The 23,552-nt window shown below is 35.5% G+C and overlaps 2 protein-coding genes across 2 annotated transcripts; one reads left to right on the forward strand and one right to left on the reverse strand.

Annotated features, from left to right (window-relative positions):
* Positions 1-1,986: 1,986 nt before the first annotated feature.
* Positions 1,987-11,558, reverse strand: rab5ab (RAB5A, member RAS oncogene family, b). The gene is made up of 6 exons (XM_073847283.1): positions 11,514-11,558; positions 9,335-9,564; positions 8,034-8,185; positions 5,788-5,910; positions 5,532-5,625; positions 1,987-4,273 (listed from the first exon to the last, which is right to left on the reverse strand). The coding sequence occupies exons 2-6, from the start codon at positions 9,498-9,500 to the stop codon at positions 4,158-4,160; spliced, it is 651 nt and encodes a 216-aa protein (XP_073703384.1). The 5' UTR covers positions 9,501-9,564; positions 11,514-11,558; the 3' UTR covers positions 1,987-4,157.
* Positions 11,559-13,207: 1,649 nt separating this feature from the next.
* Positions 13,208-20,896, forward strand: efhb (EF-hand domain family, member B). The gene is made up of 13 exons (XM_073846498.1): positions 13,208-13,273; positions 13,389-13,454; positions 14,608-14,751; positions 15,049-15,223; positions 15,315-15,425; positions 15,590-15,719; positions 16,737-16,820; positions 16,920-16,987; positions 17,232-17,386; positions 18,442-18,649; positions 18,893-19,111; positions 20,466-20,647; positions 20,750-20,896. Exons 1-13 carry the CDS (start codon positions 13,208-13,210, stop codon positions 20,894-20,896), a joined length of 1,755 nt encoding a protein of 584 aa, XP_073702599.1.
* Positions 20,897-23,552: the final 2,656 nt, after the last annotated feature.

The raw sequence follows: 23,552 nt of genomic DNA on the forward strand, positions 1-23,552 counted from the left end.
GCCCTGCTGAAAAAAAAAAACGCTAAAACCAGCCTAGACTGGTGGTCTCCCAGCCTGACCAGCTAAGACCAGCCTGGGAAAGTGGCCAAAACCCCTCTAAAACCAGCCAACCAGCCTAGGCTGGTTTTAGTTGTTTTTCAGCAGTGTGAATAAGTTGTTCTGCTAATTTATTCTGTTTAAACCACAGAAAAGCGTGTGGAAGCTGCTAAATCATATAGAGAAGGACTTATTAAGCATGAAAGGGCACAATATTTTAACATACTAAAGTTAATATGTGGTACATATACGTACAAGAAGTATTAAGACATTAGCCTAATATTTCACCCAAAAAAAGGGCTAAAACCTGCCTAGAGGGTTTTTGGCTACTTTTCCTTAGCTCACCAGGCTGGGAGATCATCTAAAACCAACTATTTTCAGCCTAAAACCTTTTTTTTTTTTTTTTTTTCTCAGCAGGGCTACCTGACCAGAAATGATAAGAACAAACACTAATGTTGTCAAGATTCTTGCTCTGGAAATCCTGGTTCAGTTTGGCCAGCCAGAAACACCTTTTGTTCCTCAGACAGTTTTATGTACTCTTCTCCTTGATTTATACCTTTTGGCAGTCTATAGCACTCCAAATGTTTTTTTTTTTTCTGGTCCGACAGATTACCCTCCTGACAAAAACGGCTAAAACCAACCTAGGCTGGTTGGCTGGTCTTAGCTGGTTTAAGCTGGAAGTAGCAGGTTTTACCTGGTGGTCAAAACCCCTCTAAAAGTAGCCTGCTGACCAGCTATGACCTAGGATGGTTGGCTGGTTTTAGCTGATTTTTTTTTCCAGCAGGGTACAGACCAAGACATGACTATAATTGACCATTTTCACCAGCGATAGTCAGCAAAATATGTGAGTTTCATTCTGTTCATTGCCACCAATATGGCAATAATAAAACACTATTGCATATGAAAACCTTTTTATTTTGTAGCTTGCAACACTTAAAGTGACAACAGCTTTTTAGAATCACCTGGGATGTCTTGCTCAAAGACGCAAGGCTTATAGAATATGGATCACCTATTGAGGGATTCAAACCTGCAGTCTTAAAGTTGGAGATGCAGAAATATCTGTTCTAGCACACAACTAAAAGAGTCCTTTAATGGGGTATTTGTTTGGATGAACATCTACTTGAAGTTAAATTGGACTTTGGTGACCATATAGGTTGAGAAGGTCTGCTGCTTATTGCAAGTGTCTCAAGTGGCTTACAGTTAAGACTGGATAAAGATGCAGTTGGAGCAAGTTTTGAAAGCCTCATTCTAGCTTATTTTGACTTTGGGATTCAGTATTGAAGAAGAGGAACACTGAATTAAAGGAGTAGTTCACTTTCAGAACAAAAATGTACAGATAATGTACTCACCCCCTTGTCATCCAAGATGTTCATGTCTTTCTTCAGTCGTAAAGAAATGGTGTTTTTTGAGGAAAACATTTCAGGATTTCTCTTCATATAGTGGACCCTGAGTTTGAACTTCCAAAATGCAGTTTTGGCTGCAGTTCTTTCCTTGGCTGTGATCGTTTAGATCCCTTTGAAGCTGCATTTTGGAAGTTCAAACTCGGGGGCACCATAGAAGTCCATTATATGGAGAGAAATCCTAAATGATTTACTCAAAAAACATAATTTCCTTACGACTGAAGAAAGACAGACATGAACATCTTGGATGACAAGGGGGTGAGTACATTATCTGTACATTTTTGTTCTGAATGTGAACTACTCCTTTAAGAAGACAAACTCTGGATTGAAGCTTTGAAGAGTTGACTGAAACTTCAGACACGCAATGCATGGAAGAAAAGGTATCTGCAACAGGATATCCAAAAATGTTGGAGAAACGACCAAATTTGGCAACCAGGCTCGATTACTGCTAGAACTGGAACTCGTCTGATGGAACTGCTGGTGTCCAGGATTTAGAACACGCATAGAATTGGGATCGAAACCTGAATCAAACATTCACAGCATGTATGTATACAATTCACCCCCTTTATTGGAAATTTACTAGTACCTGGACATTAAAAATCGATCAGTCCCTCAGTGTTAATGCGTTACACCGTTGAATCCGTTTGGTTCACTGAACGACTGCCAGTTAGTTTACCAAGCGAAGCTACCTGTGGTACTTCAGGAGTGTTGGAAAGTACGCTGCAGTCCGTGATGAAATCGTTTTGGATATGACAGGCAGCCACGGTTTTAAAACTAGAAAAAAAACCACAACTCAAAATTGTGCAATTCAATAGGTTCTTAGAAATAAAAACATTGAGCATTTTGAGAGAAGGTACAAGACAGACCACTGACTAAATGTCAAGTTCATTTGTTAATAACACTACGTACATTAAAAAGACCACCATTTAAACATAATTCTCGGTTAAAAGAAACTTCAAACTGGTAGTAGGATTTATGAGAGGCTGTACAGTGTGCAAATTACTGTCCGTCATGGCAGGCCAACCTAAACGATGCAGACATGCAGGGTTTTTTTCTGCCCACAAAACATTGAAAGATCACCAATGTTTTAAAGCAAAGGCCCTCACAGAGTCTTTTATGTCTGGTAGCATGTATCATTTACATTTGCCCACAAACACACGCCTTTAGTCTTCAGAGTACATGTGACAACACAAAACTGCACTGCATCACTGACGTAATCAGGCGGTGACACAGTTTGCCCATGACTTCCAGTAAGATAACAATAAAAAAAAAATGCAGGGAAAGATGTCTGAAGTTATTTTTGTTTCTTTTTTATGTTTTTAATTGATAATTACCAGGCCCACACAGAATTTGCGCAGAATTCAAATGGCCACATATTTTACAGATGAAAGCTTGTTTCCACCATGGGGTTAAAAATAAAAAAGGTAATTGCAACTTATCACAATTCAGACATTTTTCTCACAACTCTTGGGGGGGAAAAGTCTGAATTTTGAGATGATAACTCCGACTTACAAGAAATAAACTTGCAATTTTGAGAAATAATCCAGAATTGTATGCAACAACAAAAAGTCAGAATTCAAAATTTTTTTTTTTTTTTTTTTAGAATTTTGAGATCAATATTTTGAAAAAAAAAAAAAGTTACTTTATCTTTTACATTTTGTGGTGGAAACAGTCTTGCATACATTTCCCCTTGCGTGTGTTTTTTTTTTTAATGAAATACTTTTGCTAATTTATTAAATGTAAAGCTACCAATAAGCTTATGGTCTACTAAACACGTTTTATCATTAGAATCCTCAGAAATCAGTAGAATTTGCCCCTGAGATTCCATCTGGGCCTGACATTACGTGTATAAGCATAACAGAGATGAGAATACAGTCCCGATTAATAATAATAATCATTCATACAGCAGGCTGAACATGTTTTACTGACTGCCTTCCTTGATTTGTTCTTTATCCCCAAAGACAATATCGATTCACCAAGCCATTTGTAAGACCCCACTGCCAAAGAGCTGGATGACTTTATGAGTCACGCTCATGAAGGCCTAATATTTTCATTATCATCATGGCCATACTTCAATAAAGTGGCGTATTGAGGACACAGCAGGTGCATTGAGGAATGCTTAACTAGAATGAGAAGCTACTGCATCCAAACTACAACCCAAAAGCAACTTAGAGGATCCGGTTTTACGTGAGGAGTTTTGAAACTCTCTGTTGGATTCAATTTTGAGTCACAAACAGGCCTAGACGAAATCTGCATGCAGATTTCCACACAGCTGTAATGCATTCATGACGTTTATTAATTTGCTAAATTTGATTATGCTTACGGTTACCACTAAGAATATTTTCGTTATAACACATTTTTATCTGTTTTCGCAGAAAAACGTTTGCAGATTGCGCCTGGGCCTGGTTATAAGGTAATCAGTTCCACATACTAAACATACAAACGCACTCAGTATTATACTCTCTCTCGCGCACGCTTTCACCCGGTTTGTTCTGCTGCTAAATTAAGTTAAAATGTGTATTTAGCATTTGTAGTGATACATGCATCCAGTAGACTGCTGATTTACATATTTTGTTTTCCCTTAAAAATAAAAAGTAAAAAAAAAAGTATTAGAAACACAGCTATACAGAGTCTTTAGCTAATCCAAGGAGCGAGGTTTGGAAGAAGGAGCCCCATGTCCAGATGTGATGCAGCTGGTTAGGAGGTGAGGACCATAGCTGTTTAGTTGCTACAGCAGGGACCTTTCGCGGGCTGTGCCGTTTCTGTTAGATCCACACCTCTGTTGCGTCCTGTGTTGGCACCTGCAGGCTGGGGCTCATTCTTGGGTAGTTTCTTTGCTAAGGTGCAAAAACAAACAGACATTTTGTAAATATAAGGAGTTAGGTGTCATTATGTTTGCAAGTTAAAGGAAGAGTTCATCCAAAAAAGTACTCGGGCCATCCAAGTTTTCCATCACTTTCTCACCAGTGGATCCTCTGCAGTGAATGGGTGCCGTCAAAACGAGAGTGCGAACAGCTGATAAAAACATTACGACAATCCACAATAATCCACATTAACATCTTGAGAAGCCAAAAGCTGCTTGTTTGTAAGAAACAAATCCATCAAGACATTTTTAACTTCAAACAATTGCTTCCTGCTAAAATATGAGTCCATAAAACATATTTCCTCCATAAAGTCCATCTCCTGTTGTCGTCTCACATCAAAATCCACCCACATATTTGTTTAGAGCCGTTTTGGCTTTTAAATGGTGCTTGATGTGTGCAGATTACTCTCCTGATTCAGACTTTTTCACTGCAGAAAGCAATATTATGGATAACAGTTTGAAGTTAAAAATATCTTAATGATGGATTTGTTTCTTACAAACACAGTTTTTCACTTCACAAGATGTTTATTGATGGACTGGAGTGGTGTGGATTACTTGATGGTTTTTATCAGATGTTTGGACTCTCATTCCGACGGCACCCATTCACTGCAGAGGATCCATTGGTGAGCAAATAATGTAATGCTACATTTCTCCAAAACAAACTCATCTACATCTTGGATGGCCTGAGTGAGAGAACTTTCAGCAAAATGTAATTTTTCTCTGTGAATTGGCATTCACAACCCATTTTACCTCTAAACTTTGACACATTTTCTTGAGTGAAACCAGATATTCTAGGTACAAAATGTAGGGTGAGTCCTACAGGGTTGTTCTCTACTTTAACACTGCCATAATGTTAAGTTTTAGCAAGGATACATTAATTTGATTAACACCAATTAATGTTTCCATAAAATATTAACTATGTTCAACACTGACCAGTAAATCAGCGTATTAGAATGATTTCTGAAGGATCATTAAAAGATCATACAAGGACACTAAAGAATAAATAATGCTGAAAATTCATCTTTGCATCACAGGAATAAATTACATTTCAAAATATATTAAAATAGGAAGAAGTTGTTTTAAATTGCAATAATGTATTACAGTATTACTGTTTTTTTTAATACTTTTGAGCATAAACTTCTTTCAAAAACATAAAATCATACCAAACTTTTGAATGGCAGTGTATAACTATTTACCAGAAAAGTAGTGAGTCAAACTTTTTGACAACTTACCAATGGCCATAAAAATCTCATTCACGTTCATTGAAGTCTTTGCCGACGTTTCCATAAAGAGCAAACTGTTATCATCTGCATATGACTGTGCATCCTGTGTACAAAAAAAAAGTCAGGGTTTCAGACTCCAGATAGACAGTTCTAAGTGACTGGAAGTCTGCACAGCATGTTTGTTTGTTTATAAACAGTTCCACATCTCATTTGTAAAGCCAACAGGAAGCGTCTGCTCCTCTGTGGCTGTTCAAACATCGCAAACCTGAAAGTCCAGCGCTCTCTTGTTGGCAAGGTCTGCCTTGTTTCCAGCCAAAGCTATTACAATATTTGGACTGGCTTGTCTCTGAAGCTCTTTCACCCAGTTTTTCGCACGTGCAAATGATTCCTGAAAGAAAAAGAAACAAACATGCATTTCTGTAAAGCATTTTCTGGATTCGGAGCTCTCTCGTTTGTGCTTAAAGGGGACATACAGTTAAAGTCAAAAGTTTAAATACACCTTGCAGAATCTGCAAAATGTTTATTATTTTAACAAAATTAGAAGGATCATACAAAATGCATGTTGTTGTTTTTTTTTTTTTAGTACTGACCTAAATAAAATTTCACATAAAATGTTTACATACAGTTTACAAGAGAAAATAATAGTTACTGTATTGTTGCCTGAATGATCCACAGCTGTTTTTTTTTTTTCTTTAAGTCATAGTTGTTCATGAGTCCCTTGTTTGTTCTGTGCCTGCTACGTCAAATTCTTTGTTTTTTGTTTTTGTAGCATTTTTGTGTATTTGAGGACAACTGAGGGACTCCTATGCAATGATTACAGACGGTTCAAACGCTCACTGATGCTACAGAAGGAAACACGATGCATTAAGAGCTGGGGGTTTAAACTTTTTAACAGAATGAAGATGTGTACATTTTTCTTATTTTGCCTAAATATCATATTTTTTCATATAGTACTGCGCTTCAGAAGCTACAAAAGATACTTGCATGTTTCCCAGAAGAAAAAATAAGTTAAATTTACCCTAATCTTCAAATTCAAAATGTTATCACCTCCTGTCTGTTTCCTTCTAAAGCAGCAGTCAACATTTGAGCCTTATGTAACAGTTGCATTTGAGTCTCTACGGTGTCCTCAGTGTGAAAAGATGGATCTCAAAATCATACAGTCATTGTAAGAAAGGGTTAAAACACACAAAAATGCTGAAAAACCAAAGAATTTGTGGGACTGAAGATTTTTTTTCTGAACAGCGGGCAGTTTAACAGTTCAGGACAAACAAGGGACTCAAACAGCTATCACTAAACAAAAAATGCCTTCAACTACTATTTTCTCTTGTGGGCTATATGTAAATGTATTTTATGTGAAATCTCTTATTCAGGTCAGTACTAAATTAAAAATAACATGAATTGTGTGTGATCCCTGTTATTTTAGTAAAAATAACATTTTGCAGAATTTTTTTTCAAAACCATTTTTCATCCTCTCACTGAATTGTAGAATTAAATGGGATGTTTTTGCATTAATATAAAAACCTTTCAGATGTGAAATGAGTAACGCCACTTTCACACTCAGGTTGCAGGTTTTCTGAAAGGATTTTAGACTGAGTCATTCAGCAGCTTTGTTTCAATAAATGCATGGACTTGGGAGGAACTGAACTGTACTGAAATGAATTGACACTGAACTGACTAAGCTAAATAATGTCTTCTGTAGAGCTGCTTCTGTAGATCTTCTCTAGAGGTTACTGAACTGACTTGAGCCGAATAAAGATACTGTCTTTCTAGAGCTGCTGTACAGCAGAATTTAAATCAGTCTCACCCCTAATTTCCACCAGATGCGTAACGGCTGCGTTACGGCTCCGCTGCGTAACAGCTCCGTGTTCCGTCGTCCGTCAATACCCACCAGGTCCGGATTTGTTGCGGAACGGCTGCGGTCATGACTGACAGCTGATGTCACGAGGCCCTATGTAATCTCGCGAATTCTGGTGTGATCGCGCGATAAGTAGTTTCTATAAACAGAACTACCAAACCATGGACAGTTTTCCAGCCCATTATGACGTTTTCAAGGTGTAGTGTAGGGAAATATGAGCGCGGTGTATTTTATTTTGCAAATTAAACGGATCTTTTATTTTGTTTCTGGCTGTTCTGTTTCGTCACTCGACTTCCTGTCCTGCGTACTCTGCCCTGTAGTGCTGCGAAGCGCTCCGGCATCCGGCAAAAATAGAAGCTCTGCGTATCTGCTCCGGAGGGCTGCGGATTGACGGAGTCGGAACGCAGCTGTACCGCATTCAGTGGAAATACACTCATTGACTTTAATGGAAACCTATTGACTCCGCCGCCGTGCCGGAGCCGTAACGCAGCCGTTACGCATCTGGTGGAAATTGGGGGTCATGTTTGAAGTTTGCATCATGTTACTTTCCGTTTATTACAGTGAAGCTGCTTTGACACAATCTGTATTGTATAAAATGCCTCATAAATAAATGTGACATAACCAGACTCATTTAAACGGACTGTGTTAGGACTCACTTCATTTGTAATGTCATACACCACTATGGCCGCCTGCGCTCCTCTGTAATACATTGGGGCCAGACTGTGGTAGCGCTCCTGCCCAGCTGTATCCCAGATCTCAAACTTCACTGTTGTGTCATCCAAACATACTGTCTGAGTCAAGAAGGCAGCTAGTGGAAAGAAGACAGAGACGGGTCAGATCTTGCCATTGGTTTCTGGTTAATGCTTGTAATTAGGGCTGGGCAGTATGACTGCATAAATCAGTGGTAGAAATGTGTCAGCTGACTGAGATGTCAAAGGGTGTTGATAACTTAAAAAAATAGTTTTGTGCCTGTTTACTGTTGTTATTGTGTATATTGACTTTTGACTCTTACAATGACAATACAATGTTATGGCCCTTCAAATGAGAATTTGAGTTAATTATCCAATTTATATTATTAGTAATTTTAATGAATGTGACTGGTTATTATAGTTAACTATTGCATATCATTATAATTTTAATATACACAACCTATTTGTTACCCTGGACCATAAAACCAGTTTTTTTTTTTTTTTTTTACTAATAAATGCGCTTTCCATCGACGTATGGTTGTTAGGATGGGTGTTATTTGGCTGATACAACTGTTTGAAAATCTGGAATCTGAGGGTGCAAAGAAAAATAAAAACACTGAGAAAATGGTTTGAAAAGTTGTTTAAATGAATGCATTACTACTCAAAAGTTAAGTTTTGATATATTTAGGGTAGGAAATTTACAAAATATCTTTATGGAACGTGATTTTTACTTGGCAAAAAAGAAAAAACAATAATTTTGACCCATACAATGTATATTTGGCTATTGCTACAGATATACCCATGCTACTTAATACTGGTTTTGTGCTCCAGGGTCACATTTTATTATTATTTTTTTCCAGCAAAATAACTAGTTATGTGTATATATAATTTCTCTCATATAAGATATATATTGCCCACCCATAAGTGAAATTACAGCAAAAATAACTGATTATATTTAGTGTTATACCATAAAATAAGATTTTGGCCATGCTACCTATCCATACAAACCACATTAGGTTTTGATTGGCAAATATTGTGTTTACTGTACAAATCATTAGGTAACTTCAATTTAGTTACCTAATCATTTGTCATTATAAAATAAAATTACTGAATCATTCCAATGGAAAATTACAGATCATTTTTCCAACAAAATACCTAGTTATACCATTACCGTAATATACAATTTACTCAAACTGCCAATGCATAAGTGCATTAGCATCGCATCAGATATGGGTTATTATACGCAGGCAATGAAATGTATCTCTTACCTCCTATTGTGCTTTCCTGAAACTCGTGAAACTGTCCTTTTACAAAGCGAAGGACTAGACTTGACTTCCCCACTGCGGACTCTCCCAGAAGCACAAGTTTGAACTGACAGATTTTGTTGCTGGCGTTCGGCCCATTAGGTCTAGTTGCTCCACCTCTTCCTGCCATGACCCTAAGCCCCAATCTCCTGTACTGAAGTCAAGAGGTGCTTCTCAAACGGTCACTCCCAGATCTGATGGAACAAACATTAATAATCTAGTATCACTCCTCAGTTAACAACAACACTATTATGTAATGCAGCATATAAGGGGTGTCTTGGTTAACCAAATAGAACCCGAGGATAACAAGATTGGCCAGTTTTTATATTCTGTAATATGCATCCCACAAATTGACACCTAGATCTTTAGATCACATATTGTAATGTATGAGACTGTAATGCATAGAAAGAACATCTATTGTGTAGTTTGTCATGCCATCAATTACATCCATACCAATGCAGCCACATGACTAAATCACAGACAGCAGACATTGTTTAGGAACTGCCATTGTGTTAAGACTTAAATATCTTTTGTGCTTTGACCCAAAAACCCAGTGACATCAGTTGTGTCCCTTAACGCCACAAACAATAACCAAAGCCATGATGGGAATGGAATACTAGCTCATTACATACTGACTACTGTACATTATGGAAGATAATTTCTGTCACATGAGAATAAAATGATACTTAAATCATAAAAAGACATAATTATGACATAAAAGGTCATAAAATTATAAAAGGCTGTAATTATGTAATAAAAAGACATAAAATCAAGTCAATTATAAAAGTCAACAAGTCAAAACATGATTACGAGTTATTTTATGACAAAAAAAATGAAAGTTGAATTTACCTAATTTCAACATTAATATTTTATAAATTTTACATATCTAATATTTATGATTTAGCAATGCATGTTTTTTTCTATTATTTGAAAGAAACCGTATTATTTACAGCAAACTGTTTTGAGTAATAATGTAGGGAAACAATATGAAAAAGCCCATTAATATCCAAAAAAAGTTAAGAGTACCTTGTCAGAGCTAGAACACAATTACATCACCGATGTCCGTGTTTTCTTTTACTTTCTAATTCCTTAATTTGACTTTGTGTCTACACACTTAAGTAACATGGACATACACGTGTTTCACTTCTTGTATACTTTTCAGTTGTCTTCTGTAATACTGTAAAGTACAAAAATAGTCGAATACAAAAATATAGTAGGTAATTCGGAAGAAAACTTTCATAATGTGCACATACCATGTATACTGCAGAAACGGTATGAATTGATATGCTATTTAAACACAGGCCAAGTCCCTTTTCTCTCTGGTTCACTAACTCCCAATGCCAGCTTTACATTCTAGGCTTCACATACTTTACATACAGCCCTGTTATATATTATGTGAGATAGAAAGTATGAGACACAGTGACAGTGCAAAACACAGGTCTATTATTGACACTAATAATCAGTCAGCTTGTGCTTTCTTTTAAGCTTCTTAGGCGATTATAAATAGGAATTTACTGACATTTCACCTCAAAATGAATAGTATATGCACAGATTAAATAAACATTGTTGATTAAACATGATTTATTTGACGTGTAGCATAATCTGCCTCTTCAAAACAAACCGCAGCAGGCTTTGATCGGCTAATACTGCGTTTACTGTGCAATTCATTAAGTAAGTAGTCCAATTTCAGAGTGAAAACAAAATAAAATCACTTAATTATTTAACAATAAACGTATTTCATGCTGGTAATTTAAAACTGGAGCTGCTTGTTAGCTTGTGATGCTAACTGTGCTAATCATATTATGTCTTTTTGTCTTTCTCTCAAATAGACACGTAAACACACAGTCAACTCAATGGCAATCGTGTTCCGATGGTGTTCTCAGCGGTACTTTAGCGGGTCTCTCAGCTTCTCGGATGCTCCGGTTCAAATGGTTCAAAAGCTAATGGTGCTAATGCTAAAAGAAAAACAGGCCGCGCGCTATGCTCGCACACACAACACTGAGCGTGACACTTCATATATAAACCCTTAAAAAGCAAGAAACCTGAAATAACTAAACAACAGTATGGTTTAATTTCAAAATCAAAGCTAAAAACATTCAATTTAACACAACAGTACAAATGTTTAAAGCCCAGAGACTCGTACCTTCCTCTCGGTTCCTCCCAACTTCCCCTTTTGCGTCAAAACTGATGATGACGGATCGGATGACTGGATCTGACGTCAGACTCATCGGCCAATCAGAACATCGCTTATCAAAAAAATTTGTTTTGTTTTCATAACACAGAGGATTATAATTTTGTATAGAGTTGTTAAAATTGTTGTTATTGTTTTACAACAATTTTCTTAATCACTTTTTTTTCTTCAAGATTTTTATTTTTTTTCACGAGTCTTTTATATATATATATATATATATATATATATATATATTATAATTAAAAGCACACTGGCAACTTTTTTGTTGTTGCAGGTAGATAAAAGATAGGATACTTTTTATTAATATAATAATAATAAAATAATAGATTTAATAAAATATTAAATAATAATAAATAAAATAATATTATTTAATCAAATATTAAACACTTTTTTTCAATTAAAAGCACACTGGCAACTTCAACTTAGGTTTTTGTTGTGGGTAGATATAGGACAGGCTACTTTTATTTTTATTTTTTTTTTAATTTATTTTATTTTATTATTTTTATTTTTCCTTTATCTAATCTAATTTATCTATCTAAGTCTTTTATCTAATAAAAAGCGCACTGGCAACTTTGGTTTTTGTTGCAGGTAGATAATAAATAGGATACTTTTATTATTATTAATAAAAGTATAAAATAATAATAATAAATAATGTATATTAATTAAATAATACAAAATAAAGTATCTATACAATATTAGTTTTTTGCAGGTAGTTATATAAATATAGAATACTTTTATTATTTATTTACTTATTTATTTTTCAGAGTCTTTTATTCAATAAAGTGCACCGGCAACTTTTTGTTGTTGTTGCAGGTAGATAAAAGATAGGATACTTTTATTTTTATTATTATTATTATTATTAATAATAATAATAATAATAATAATAATAGATTTAATAAAATATTAAATAATAATAAAAATAAAAAATATTTATTTAATAAAATAATAAACACTTTTTTTTCAGAGTCTTTTTTTCCAATTAAAAGCACACTGGCAACTTCAACTTAGGTATTTGTTGTGGGTAGATAAAAGATATAGGACAGGCTACCTTATTTATTTATTATTTTTTAAGTTTATTTTATTTTATTATTTTTATTTTTTATTTTTCCACAAGTCGTTTATCTAATAACTTTGTTTTTTGTTGCAGGTAGATAGCAGATAGGATACTTTTATTATTATTAATAAAAGTATAAAATAAAATAATAATATTAAATAATGTATATTAAATATTAAATAATACAAAATAAAGTATCTATACATTTATTAGTTTTTTGCAGGTAGATAAATATAGAATACTTTTAGTATTTATTTACTTTATTTATTTATTTTTCACGAGTCTTTTTTCCAATTAAAAGCGCCCTTAGGTTTTTGTTGTAGGTAAATAATAGATCTACTAATTTTAGAATAAAAATAAGCAAGCTGAATTTAGAAATCGATTTTCTGACAGGTGGACGTCTGAGAGACTGGCGTCATTATCAACTTGACGCCGCATTTTCCTCGTCGCGTTGTCAGGTAACGGAAGGTAAACAAACCCTGCTACATGTTTGTAAGGCTTCGTAATTAGTGCTGCTGTTGAAAAGTTGTTTTTTGTTTGGATGGTTAATTGTTTGTAAATATATCTGCATTAACAGTGTGAGTGTGTAGGCATGAGTCTCATAGAGCGGAATTCATCCACCTGGAGACGCAGAGACCCGTTTCCAAACATCCGCGCGGTATGACTAATTGTTCAGAGGAAGTTTCGATCTTGTAACCTTACATAGATGTCTCAACCATAATTATGCAACAAATATTAAGAAAATGCTCATGTATGTTAATTTCCACTGAAAGGCAGGGAAGCTTATTCCAGTTGGTGACAGAGCTAAGACTTTATTACACCAGGAAATTACACCAGGGGTAAGGTCATGTGTTATTTGTGCCAACTAAATGTATTTATATATGTTTGCGTTGTTTTATAACATTTTATTTTATATTAATTTTATTTTCAACAGTTTACAGAATCTGCAAAATGTTAATTATTTTACCAAAGTAAAAGGGATCATACAAAATACGTTATTTTTTATTTAGTGCTGACCCGAATAAGATATTTCACATAAAAGCTGTTTACATGTAACTTAGTTTCTATTAAAAAGTTGACATACGCTTGATTCTTAATACTGTGTTGTTACCTAAAGAGTGTTTTTTTGTTTAGTGATAGTTGTTCATGAGTCCTTTGTTTGACCTGAACAGTTAAATTGCCCACAAATTCTTTGGTTTTTCAGTATTTTTGTGTATTTAAACCCTTTCTAACAATGACTATGATTTTGAGATCCATCTTTTCACACTGAGGACAACTGAGGGAGTCATATGCAACTATTACAGAAGGTTCAAACGCTTACTGATGCTCCAGAAGGAAACAACGCATTAAGAGCCAGGGGGTGAAAACTTTTTGAATGTGAAGATCAGGGTAAATTGAACTTATTTTGCCTTCTGGGAAACACGTAAAGAATGCTTCTTCATTCTGTTCAAAAGTTTACACCCCTGGTTCTTAATACATTGTTTTTATTTCTTCTGGAGCATCAGTGAGCGCTTGAACCTTCTGTAATAGTTACCTTCTGTATATGAGTCCCTCAGTTGTCCTCAGTGTTAAAAGATGGATCTCAAAATCATGTAGTCATTGTTGGAAAGGGTTCAAATACAAAAAATTCTGGAAAAACAAAAAATAATTGTGGGACCTGAAAGATTTTTCTGAAGAACAGCAATCAGTTTAACTGTTGAGGACAAACAAAGAACCCATGAACAGCTATAACTAAACAACAAAACACAGATGTGGATCATTCAGGTAACAACAAAGTATTAAGAAGTGTATGTAAACTTTTGAACGGGGTCATTTTTATAAATTCAACTATTATTTTCACTTGTGGACTTTATGTAAATAAATTATGTGAAATATAATATTCAGTTCAGTATTTGAAAAAAATCACATGCATTTTGTTAAAATAATTAATATTTTGCAAGGTGTATGTAAACTTTTAGCCTCAACTGTATGTGTGTATTTATTTATTTATAGACTGTAACTCCACCTGTGGTGAGGAAGTTTGTCCATTCTATTCGGCCACCAGTTGGGACAGTTCGGGTCTTCCATGGAAAAGCAAATGATCCTGATATTGCTAGCACATTAATGCATGGTGTAAACACTAAATCATCCATTAATGTAAGAGTCATCATTTTAAAATTCTTTTTGTGACCATGTTTGTTCTTATTGCTTGATGTTTAAACTGTTTTAATTTGTGAATGAATCTCAAAACCTGTCAGTGATCTTGTGCAGTGCATATTGCACCCAAAATCAAAATACAAAATTTTAAGAGAAAAAACAAGCCTGTTTTAGACTTGAAAACAATATCTCAAGGAGATTTGTTTTTCTCAATTAAACATGCATTGGTGGCTATAGTCTGTGTTGCAAATCCAATAGATTACAAAAAAGTTTTTTGTGCACTGCATGCATTTTCAGGCTGGATCAGTGCTCAATCCTGCACTAAAAACACGCTTCCAAGAGAGGCTGCGTCAGCTTCAAGAAATCACTTATGCGACTAATCAGAGAGCTCCTCTTGGAAGGTCACACATTCAAGGTCTACCAAGCTGGCTTGACCCTGAGAGAACCACTTTTGGTGTCACAACGCTCCAGTGTAAGAGTAATAATGAAACCTTACTAGCATAGTTATGAATAGACTCAACCATAAAAACAAACAGCAAATCTGTGAATTCTTTTGAATGCAGTATCTAATGGTGGTGAGATCATCAATCCACCCAAAACTGCACAACAGGTGAAGGAGGAGGCGGTCGAGGGACATCAGCTCTACGTTCGTTCACATGGATCCTACTTTGTAGGTAAGTTAGAATGCATCCCAATTAGGAATTTTTGCTTTTGGTTAAACTGGTTTGTTTGCAGTTGTTGGTTTCAGCTGTATTCTCAGCTGGATGCTCATTTTGGCATCACTACTGAAATAGCAGATAGACAGCTTTTGGTTGCACTTGTGGTTTTGCTGTTGCAGGGGAGCGTGTGGACAGGAAGTACAATTCAGGTCACTATGGGAGAGATAGTAGGTTTGGTGTCCCTACGCCTCATTACAATGATGGGAGAACCATCTCCAGATCTCTGCAGTGGCCCTGTGACTCGCTAAAGTAAATTCATACAAACACATGCGCCTTAACTTACATTTTGCTTTTAGCTGAAGATGTGAACATAATGGTTTATTAGCATTTATTTAAGGTGATTTACTTATTTTCAATTTTAATTAAAATGTTATTATTGTTAAATGTAAACATTTTTTAAAAATGTAAGAAAAAAAAATATATACATTGTAAAAGTTTTTCTGCTTAAAGTGATTTCTTTTTTTATTTAGCATGAATACATTAAATTAATCAAAAGTGACAGTAAATACCTTTATAATTAAAAAAAATATATTTTAATTATATTATATTGCTGAGCAGTGAACTCAAAGAATCCTGAAAAAATACCAGTTTTTATATTGTCATATTTAAGTTTTTAAAAAAATATGTCATTAATGTATTTTTAGATGAACATGAATATTATATATTGTTAATAATTGGGCAACAGTAATTACTGAACAGCAAATAAACATATAAGGGTCATTTCTGAAGGGACGTGTGACACTAAAGTCTCAAGTAATGATGGTAAAAATTCACTTGAATCACATGAATAAATTACATTTTATAACACATTAAAATAGAAAACAATCTTTTTTTAAATTTAGTAATATTTTTGTATTTGTATCAAATAATGCAGCCTTGGTGAGCAGAAGAGACTTTCAAAAACAAAGATAGATATAATAATAATAATAATATGTCTATGCACATACAGTATCACCATCTCACCCCACTCTCAATTCCAACATAAGGGTATAAAAAAAATCTGAGATTAATTGCATTGTCATTTATAGCTAAATAAACATATTTTGGGATAAAATTACAAAATTATGCCTTAAAAAGGTAACAGCATCATAATTTTTACTATTTTGACAGCTATTATGAATGTCTGTAATTTTCAATATTGAGTTTATAATGATAATCCATACTTTGTTTCAAATTTACTAAATAAGCCTCTAATGACAACTAATATGGCAATGTGAATGAACACATTATCAGAAATGAACAATTAATTAATCTTCATGTCTTAAGGCACAACAGCGCAAAATTAGTTTCGAAACGCTGCGACGACTTCAGAGAGAAGACTCATCCGCAAACAGGCAAAGTTCATGATCCGTAAGTCATGATTAAAAGCATTTTTTTAAATACTAATGATATTTTCACAGTTTCTGCCACTGTGTAAATCATCTTTTCTCTCTGTGCATTAATTTATAGAATTGCAGAGACATTAAACGTTCCCAGTGATCACACATTCGGAGTCTTGATGAAACCTGACAGCTTTGGTAATTTGAATCGTCTGTCACATTCTGAGTTTGATATGTCAGAAATAAATTAGCAGCCAGTATTGTAGAGAATGTATGGCTTGTTCTTGCTTAGTGTGAAAAACACTTGGGAAATTTCAACTTGGACAGTCCTATAATCAGTCTTAAACAAAACTCAAAAATATTCATTGTATTTTAAATCAAGAAAATGATTTTGGGTATGTTCTTGACTGGTTTTGAGAAGTTCTTCCTTCTTTCTCCTTAGGTGCAGGTGACTTGCTGCATCAAACTCCACCTGGCGAGTACCTGAAAGGCAAAGACAGACAGCGAGCGCTGGTCAGCGCTGTTCGCCAGCACCTTAAGAAGTCCAACTACCAGAACTTCAGCTCATTACTAGAAGCATTCAAATGCTACGACAAGGTCAGAAGCTGCTCTCATTGCTTGAGTTGTATTAATTTAGCCAGCAAGAGAGACCTAACCAATAAACCATTAAGCATACCATAGTTACCCATTCATTTCTAAACAAAAGAATGCTGAAAATTGCATTGCATTATACATTTTTTTTTTTTTTTTTTTTTTAGCATTTTTGTATATTTGAACCATTTCCAGCAATGACTGTATGATTTTGAGATCCATCTTTTCACATTGAGGACAACTGAGGGACTCATACAAAACTATTACAGAAGGTTCAAAGGTTCACTGATGCTCCAGAAGAAAAAAAATATGCATTTGGGTGTGAAAACTTTTGAATTTGAAGATCAGGGTAAATTTTGTCTTCTGGGGAACACGTAAGTATCTTCTGTAGCTCTAAAGGGCAGTACTAAATGGAAAAAAAAAATACTATATTTAGGGGAAAAAAAGAAAAATGTACACATTCCTGGGTCTTAATCCATTGTTTTTCCTTCTGGAGCATCAGTGTGTGTTTGAACCTTCTGTAATAGTTGTGAAAAGAAGGATCTCAAAATCATACAGTCATTGTTATAAATGGTACAAATACACAAAAATGTTGAAAAACCAAAGAATTTGTGGGACCTGAAGGATTTTTCAGAAGAACAGCAGGTAGTTAATTGTTCAGGACAAACAAGGGACTCATGAAACAAAGCATTCAGGTAACAACACAGTGTTATAAATCAAGCGTATGTAAACTTTCGAACAGGGTAATTTGTATAAATTCAACTTTTTTTATCTTGTGGAAATATCTTATTCAGGTCAGTACTAAATAAAAAATAACATGCATTTTGTAAGATCCCTCTTATTATGGTGAAATAATTAACATTTTGCAGCCTCAGCTGTAGTCTGCTGTACTGTTTTAAAGATCTCATTGATTTACATTGCAAGAAGAATTTCACCATGGTTAAGCCATTCTTTTATAAAGAAAAGTATTCTTAAAAACTATACTTCCAGAATTGATTGTTCATTTTGTAAAACAGGTTTGCTGATTAACAGTTAATGCAATTGTCTGTATCGTGTTGCAGAAGGGTCAAGGGAAAATCGATAAGGAGGATCTGAAGGAAGTCTGCCACCAGTTTAACATGATCGTTAGTGAGCCGGTGCTTGATGATCTCATGGATTACTGTGATGTTCATAAAGATGGACTGATTGACTTCATGGAGTTTTCCAATTTTCTTAATTGGAAAGACAAAATGCCAATCAACAGGGTGGAACAGAAAATTCTCACAGGAGGTGAATTTAATTGCACTTGCTCACAGTTTCACTGTCCTGACAGATGCACAAATCTGGTGTTTTATGATTTTTTTTTTTTTTTTCAAAAACTGTTCTACTTCAAATCAAAGTTCATAAAGATTAATCTCTGAGCTAATTGGTTTGGTCCAAGGCTTCTAATATTTGAAATCCCAACCAAGACAATCAAACTGGAAACTGTAGAGTAAGTGTGTGTGATGTTAATTTATCTCTCGTATCTTGTAGAGCGCATGGCTTGGACAGCCCCGGCCAACATGCAGCGTACAGACCTCCAGGAATCCAATGCTGTGACGCCTTTGATTAGACCTGAAGATCTGGAACCAGTTGAGGTGGGATATACCAGAAAGACCCCAAAAACCCTGTCCAGGCCCAGAACAGTGCAAAACAACTTCATCACCTCATCGTCTGTCATCAATGCTCTCGTGGGTGGACTTTCTACTGCTGGTGAGTCTCACACAAAACCTTTGAATCTCTTTAAACTGCACAAAGCTTAAATAACCTCCAGGCTTTTTTCCAATGTGTTAAGATGTGATTGACTCTTAAAGTCTACTGTATCATCTTTTTTTTTTTTTTTTTTTTTTCCAAGGCCTCTAAATTATCAATATGATTAAAACTTTGCTGATAAATCTGTTGTACACAAGTCTACTAATGCCTTCTGTTGTCTGATTGATAGTTGTTGTTTTTTTACTTACTTTTTTAGTAAGTAAAAGTCCTTTTAGTATTTTTTGCTGTAAATTCTATACAGATTTGTGTAAAGTAAACATGAATTACTTTTATACAAGCAACTTAGTTGTACTTGATTATCCATACATAATTTTTAAAAAATATTCTTCATCAGGCTGTAAAATATATAGTGATTTGAATAAAGTAAACGTAAGAACTACTTTTATAGAAGTTTTACTTCTACTTTTTTTAAAATATTATCCTTCATGCTTTTAAGGGGTGTTTATATATCTCCCAGTTATCATTATATTGCATTGAGTTTTATTTTTTGCCCTCACAATAAAAACTACAGAGCTTATGTTAATTATATGTTATAAAGATCTCACTGAATTTCTTCTTTTTGGTCATAAATTTCCGCGGTTGCACCAAATTGCATTTTTTTTTTCTCTCTCATTTTGGTGTTGTTTGTGTGTGTGAGTGTGTGTTTTAATATATACTTCATATTTCTACATATATTATACTATTTGAGCCATAAAAGCTTGATGTATGACATATGATGCACATATACTGTGTTTAGGCTAAACAAACCGCTCCATTGATAAAAAATGTAGGGTTATCTTCTTACTATTATTTCATATGTGACCCTGGACCACAAAACCAGTAATTAGGGTCAAATGTTTTGAATCTTTTTGAGATTTATACATCAAACTGAAGAAATAAGCTTTCTATTGATGTATGGTTTGTTGGAGATTATTTGGCCGAGATACAACTATTTGAAAATGTGGTACCTGAAGGTGCAAAAAAAAATATATATATATTGAAAAATCGCTTTTGAAGTTGTCCAAATGAATTCTTAGCGATGCATATTCCTAATAAAAAAATAATCTTTGATATATATCTTCATGGAACATGATCTTGAATCCTGATGATTTTTGCAATAAAAGAAAAATTGATAATTTTAACATATACATTGTATTTTTGGCTATTGCTAAATATAGCTGTGCTACGTAAGAAGGTTTTGGTTCACAGAGTCAAATATATCAGGCTTTACAGGGTTAAAATTGTACAACTAGAAATGTAAAGTTAATGTACTATTGTACAAGTTTCTTCTGACTGCTTCCCATTAATACTGTAGATGATCGCACGTACGGAATACCAACAGTACGGTCAGATCTACCTGCTCCTCGTATCAAACGCGTCAGTGACAGGACAAACTACGGAGACGAAGCAACAGCACATGATCTGCTGAACCCCCCTCTGCATTCCCTCAACGGAGTCCATGAAAGAGAGTTTTTCAGTCCTCGCTCTAAAGATGAGGTGAGTTTTGGATGACAGTAATGTTGCCTTATGATTTAAAGGGGTTTTAGGCTGTCCAAACAATTATTAGAAATGGACTAAAGATGTATTGTATGTCACTAGATTGCACGGATATTTCATAAAGTGGGTGTAAACGTTCCTGAGAAGACATTTGAGGAGGCCTGGAAGTTGGCGTCCATGAGACATCCTACTGGTGACGTATGTGTGGAGAGCTTTCGAAATGTTCTTCATGAACTACAGCCAAATTAAACCTAAAATCTGAGTATTTTAATTGTCCTTATGCAGGTATTTATTGATATATGATGCACTGTTAAATAAACACTTGCATTAAAAAGCGTGATCCTTAACAAGTTTGTTTCAACCCAGTGCTATTTTAGTAAGATTGAGATCAGTATCTCACAAAAGTGAGTTCGCCCCTCACATTTCAGCAACCATTTTAGTATATCTTCTCAAGGGACAATACTATAAAAATGAAACTTGGATATATTTTAGAGTAGTCAATGTGCAGCTTTTATAGAGTATAGATGTATGGTTCCCTTAAAAGACATATGGCCATTATTGTCAAAAGTGAGTACACCCTAAGTGAACTTGTCCAAAGTGTCAATATAATTGTGTTAGCACCATTGTTATCTGGCACTGCCTTAATCATCCTGGGCATGGAATTGACCAGAGCTGCACAGGTTTTTGCTGGGATCCTTTTCCACTCCTCACGGAGCTACTGGACGTTAGCCACATGGTGCTTCTCCACCTTATTATGCTTGAGGATGACCCACAGGTGCTTAATAGGGTTCAGGTCTGGAGACATACTTGGCCACCCCATCACCATCACCTTCAGCTTCCTCAGCAAGGCAGTTTTCATCCTGGCTGTGTGTTTGGGGTCGTTATCCTGTTGGAAAACTGCCATTCTGCCTAGATTCCGGAGAGAAGGCATCATGTTCTGCTTCAGAATGTACCGTACATAATGGAATCTATGTTTCCCTCAATGAACTGCAGCAATGAAGTGTTTGACTGTAGGCAAGACACAATTTTCTTGGTACTCCTCACCAGGGCATCGCCACACATGCTGGACACCATCTGAGCCAAACAAGTTTATCTTATAGTCTCATCAGACCACAGGACATGGTTCCAGTAATACATGCTCTTGGACAGGATGTCTTCAGCAAACTGTTTGCAGGCTTTCTTGTGAGAAAACTTCAGATGAGGCTTCCTTCTGGGACGACACCTATGCAAACTGACTTGTTGCAGTGTGCGGTTTGTGCACTGACAAGCTGACCTTTCTACTTCTGCAACCTTTAAAGCAATGCTGGCAGCACTCATGCATCTGTTTTTTTGAAGCCAGGTTCTGCACCTGACGCACAGAACGAGTGCTCAACTTTGTTGATCGACCCTTGCAAGGGCTGTTCTGAATGAAAGCCATCTTGGAAAACATCTGTATGACCCTGACCACTGTAGTGTAACTCACTTTCAGGGTGTTACTGAACCTCTAATAGCCTCAGCCATCTTTGTGGAAAGCAACAATTCTAAATACCAAATCCTCAGGGAGTTGTTTGCCATGAGATGCCATGTTGAACATCCAGTGGCCAGTATGAGAGAATTGTACTTTTAAACACCAAATTTTAACTGCTCTAATACAAGATACAACTTTGTATGGTCCTGTCAAGCTGACAAAAACATAAACATGATGAATAGGACACGTGGCTTTGTGTGGTTAAACAATATACTGCTGTTATCACTTAAGAGGGCTTTTCACACTGTGCCTAACCCTGGGTTATCTGCGTTCTAAACACCGCTTTTAACCCCGGGTAAAGACGCGTTTCACACCTGTAATTTGAAAGCGGTGTTAGCACCGCATTTTACCCGGGGTTATGAAACCCTGCTCCGGAGCAGGGTTAGCACCGCAATTGCGATGTTAACCCCGCAATGCGGTGCTAAGTTTGTTCAGTGTGAAACGGAGCGGTGTTTGCTTGTTGCTGCTGGACGCTTACCAACAGACAGCCAATCAGAAATCAGCGAGCATTACGTAATGTAATTGCGACTCTCCGTTCTGGATCAATAGCGTCTCGTAGAGAAGTGTTTGCTTTCTTAATGTGGTCTTTGAAAGCGTTTACTAAATACATAAACGTTGTTTGTGTCATGCTAAAATGGCGAATCCAGTCACTGTCAGTGAATGTGCCGTTTACAATGAAACGCCACCAGTGATGACTTCTGGGAACGACCCATAATTTCCGAGATGAGGATGCGACTGTAAACAATGACGCTACTGTACACGTAAACACTAGTCTCTCGAAACTTAAAAGAAATTCAAATAAATGTTCATATACTTTGCTCCTTTGTTTCTTTCTCTTGTTATTTTGTCTTTGTTTTTTTTCCTTTGTGCATCTCATGAGGCTAAAAACGGCTAAAGACCTATGCGGCGACATTTTTTTTAAACGTAGCATAACTGGAAGTGGCAGGTTTGCCTGCACCTTGCCGTACGTCCAATCAGGTACAGTAACACAGCAAATATGCAAATTAGAACGTAAACCCGGGGTATAGGAATGTGCAGTGTGCAACGTCTGTTAATGAATACCCAGGATTAACCGCTAACCCCAGGTTTATAATAAGCAGTGTGAAACATGATTACAGATAACCCAGGATTCCATTTATCCGGGGTTTTGGATAACCCTGGGTTAACAATTTCAAGTGTGAAAAGCCCTACAGTGTACTCACTTTTGTTGCCAGCTATTTTGACAATAATGGCTGTATGTTGAGTTATTTTCAGAGGACAGTAAATCTATACTGCTATACAAGCTGCACGTTGACTACTCTAAAATATATAATATAAAACGTTTCACTTCTATAGTATTGTCCCTTGAGAAGATATACTAAAATGGTTGCTGAAATGTGAGGGTGAGTGTACTCACTT

Source organism: Garra rufa, chromosome 9 (genome assembly GCF_049309525.1).
Source record: "Garra rufa chromosome 9, GarRuf1.0, whole genome shotgun sequence".
Classification (NCBI taxonomy): Eukaryota; Metazoa; Chordata; class Actinopteri; order Cypriniformes; family Cyprinidae; genus Garra; species Garra rufa.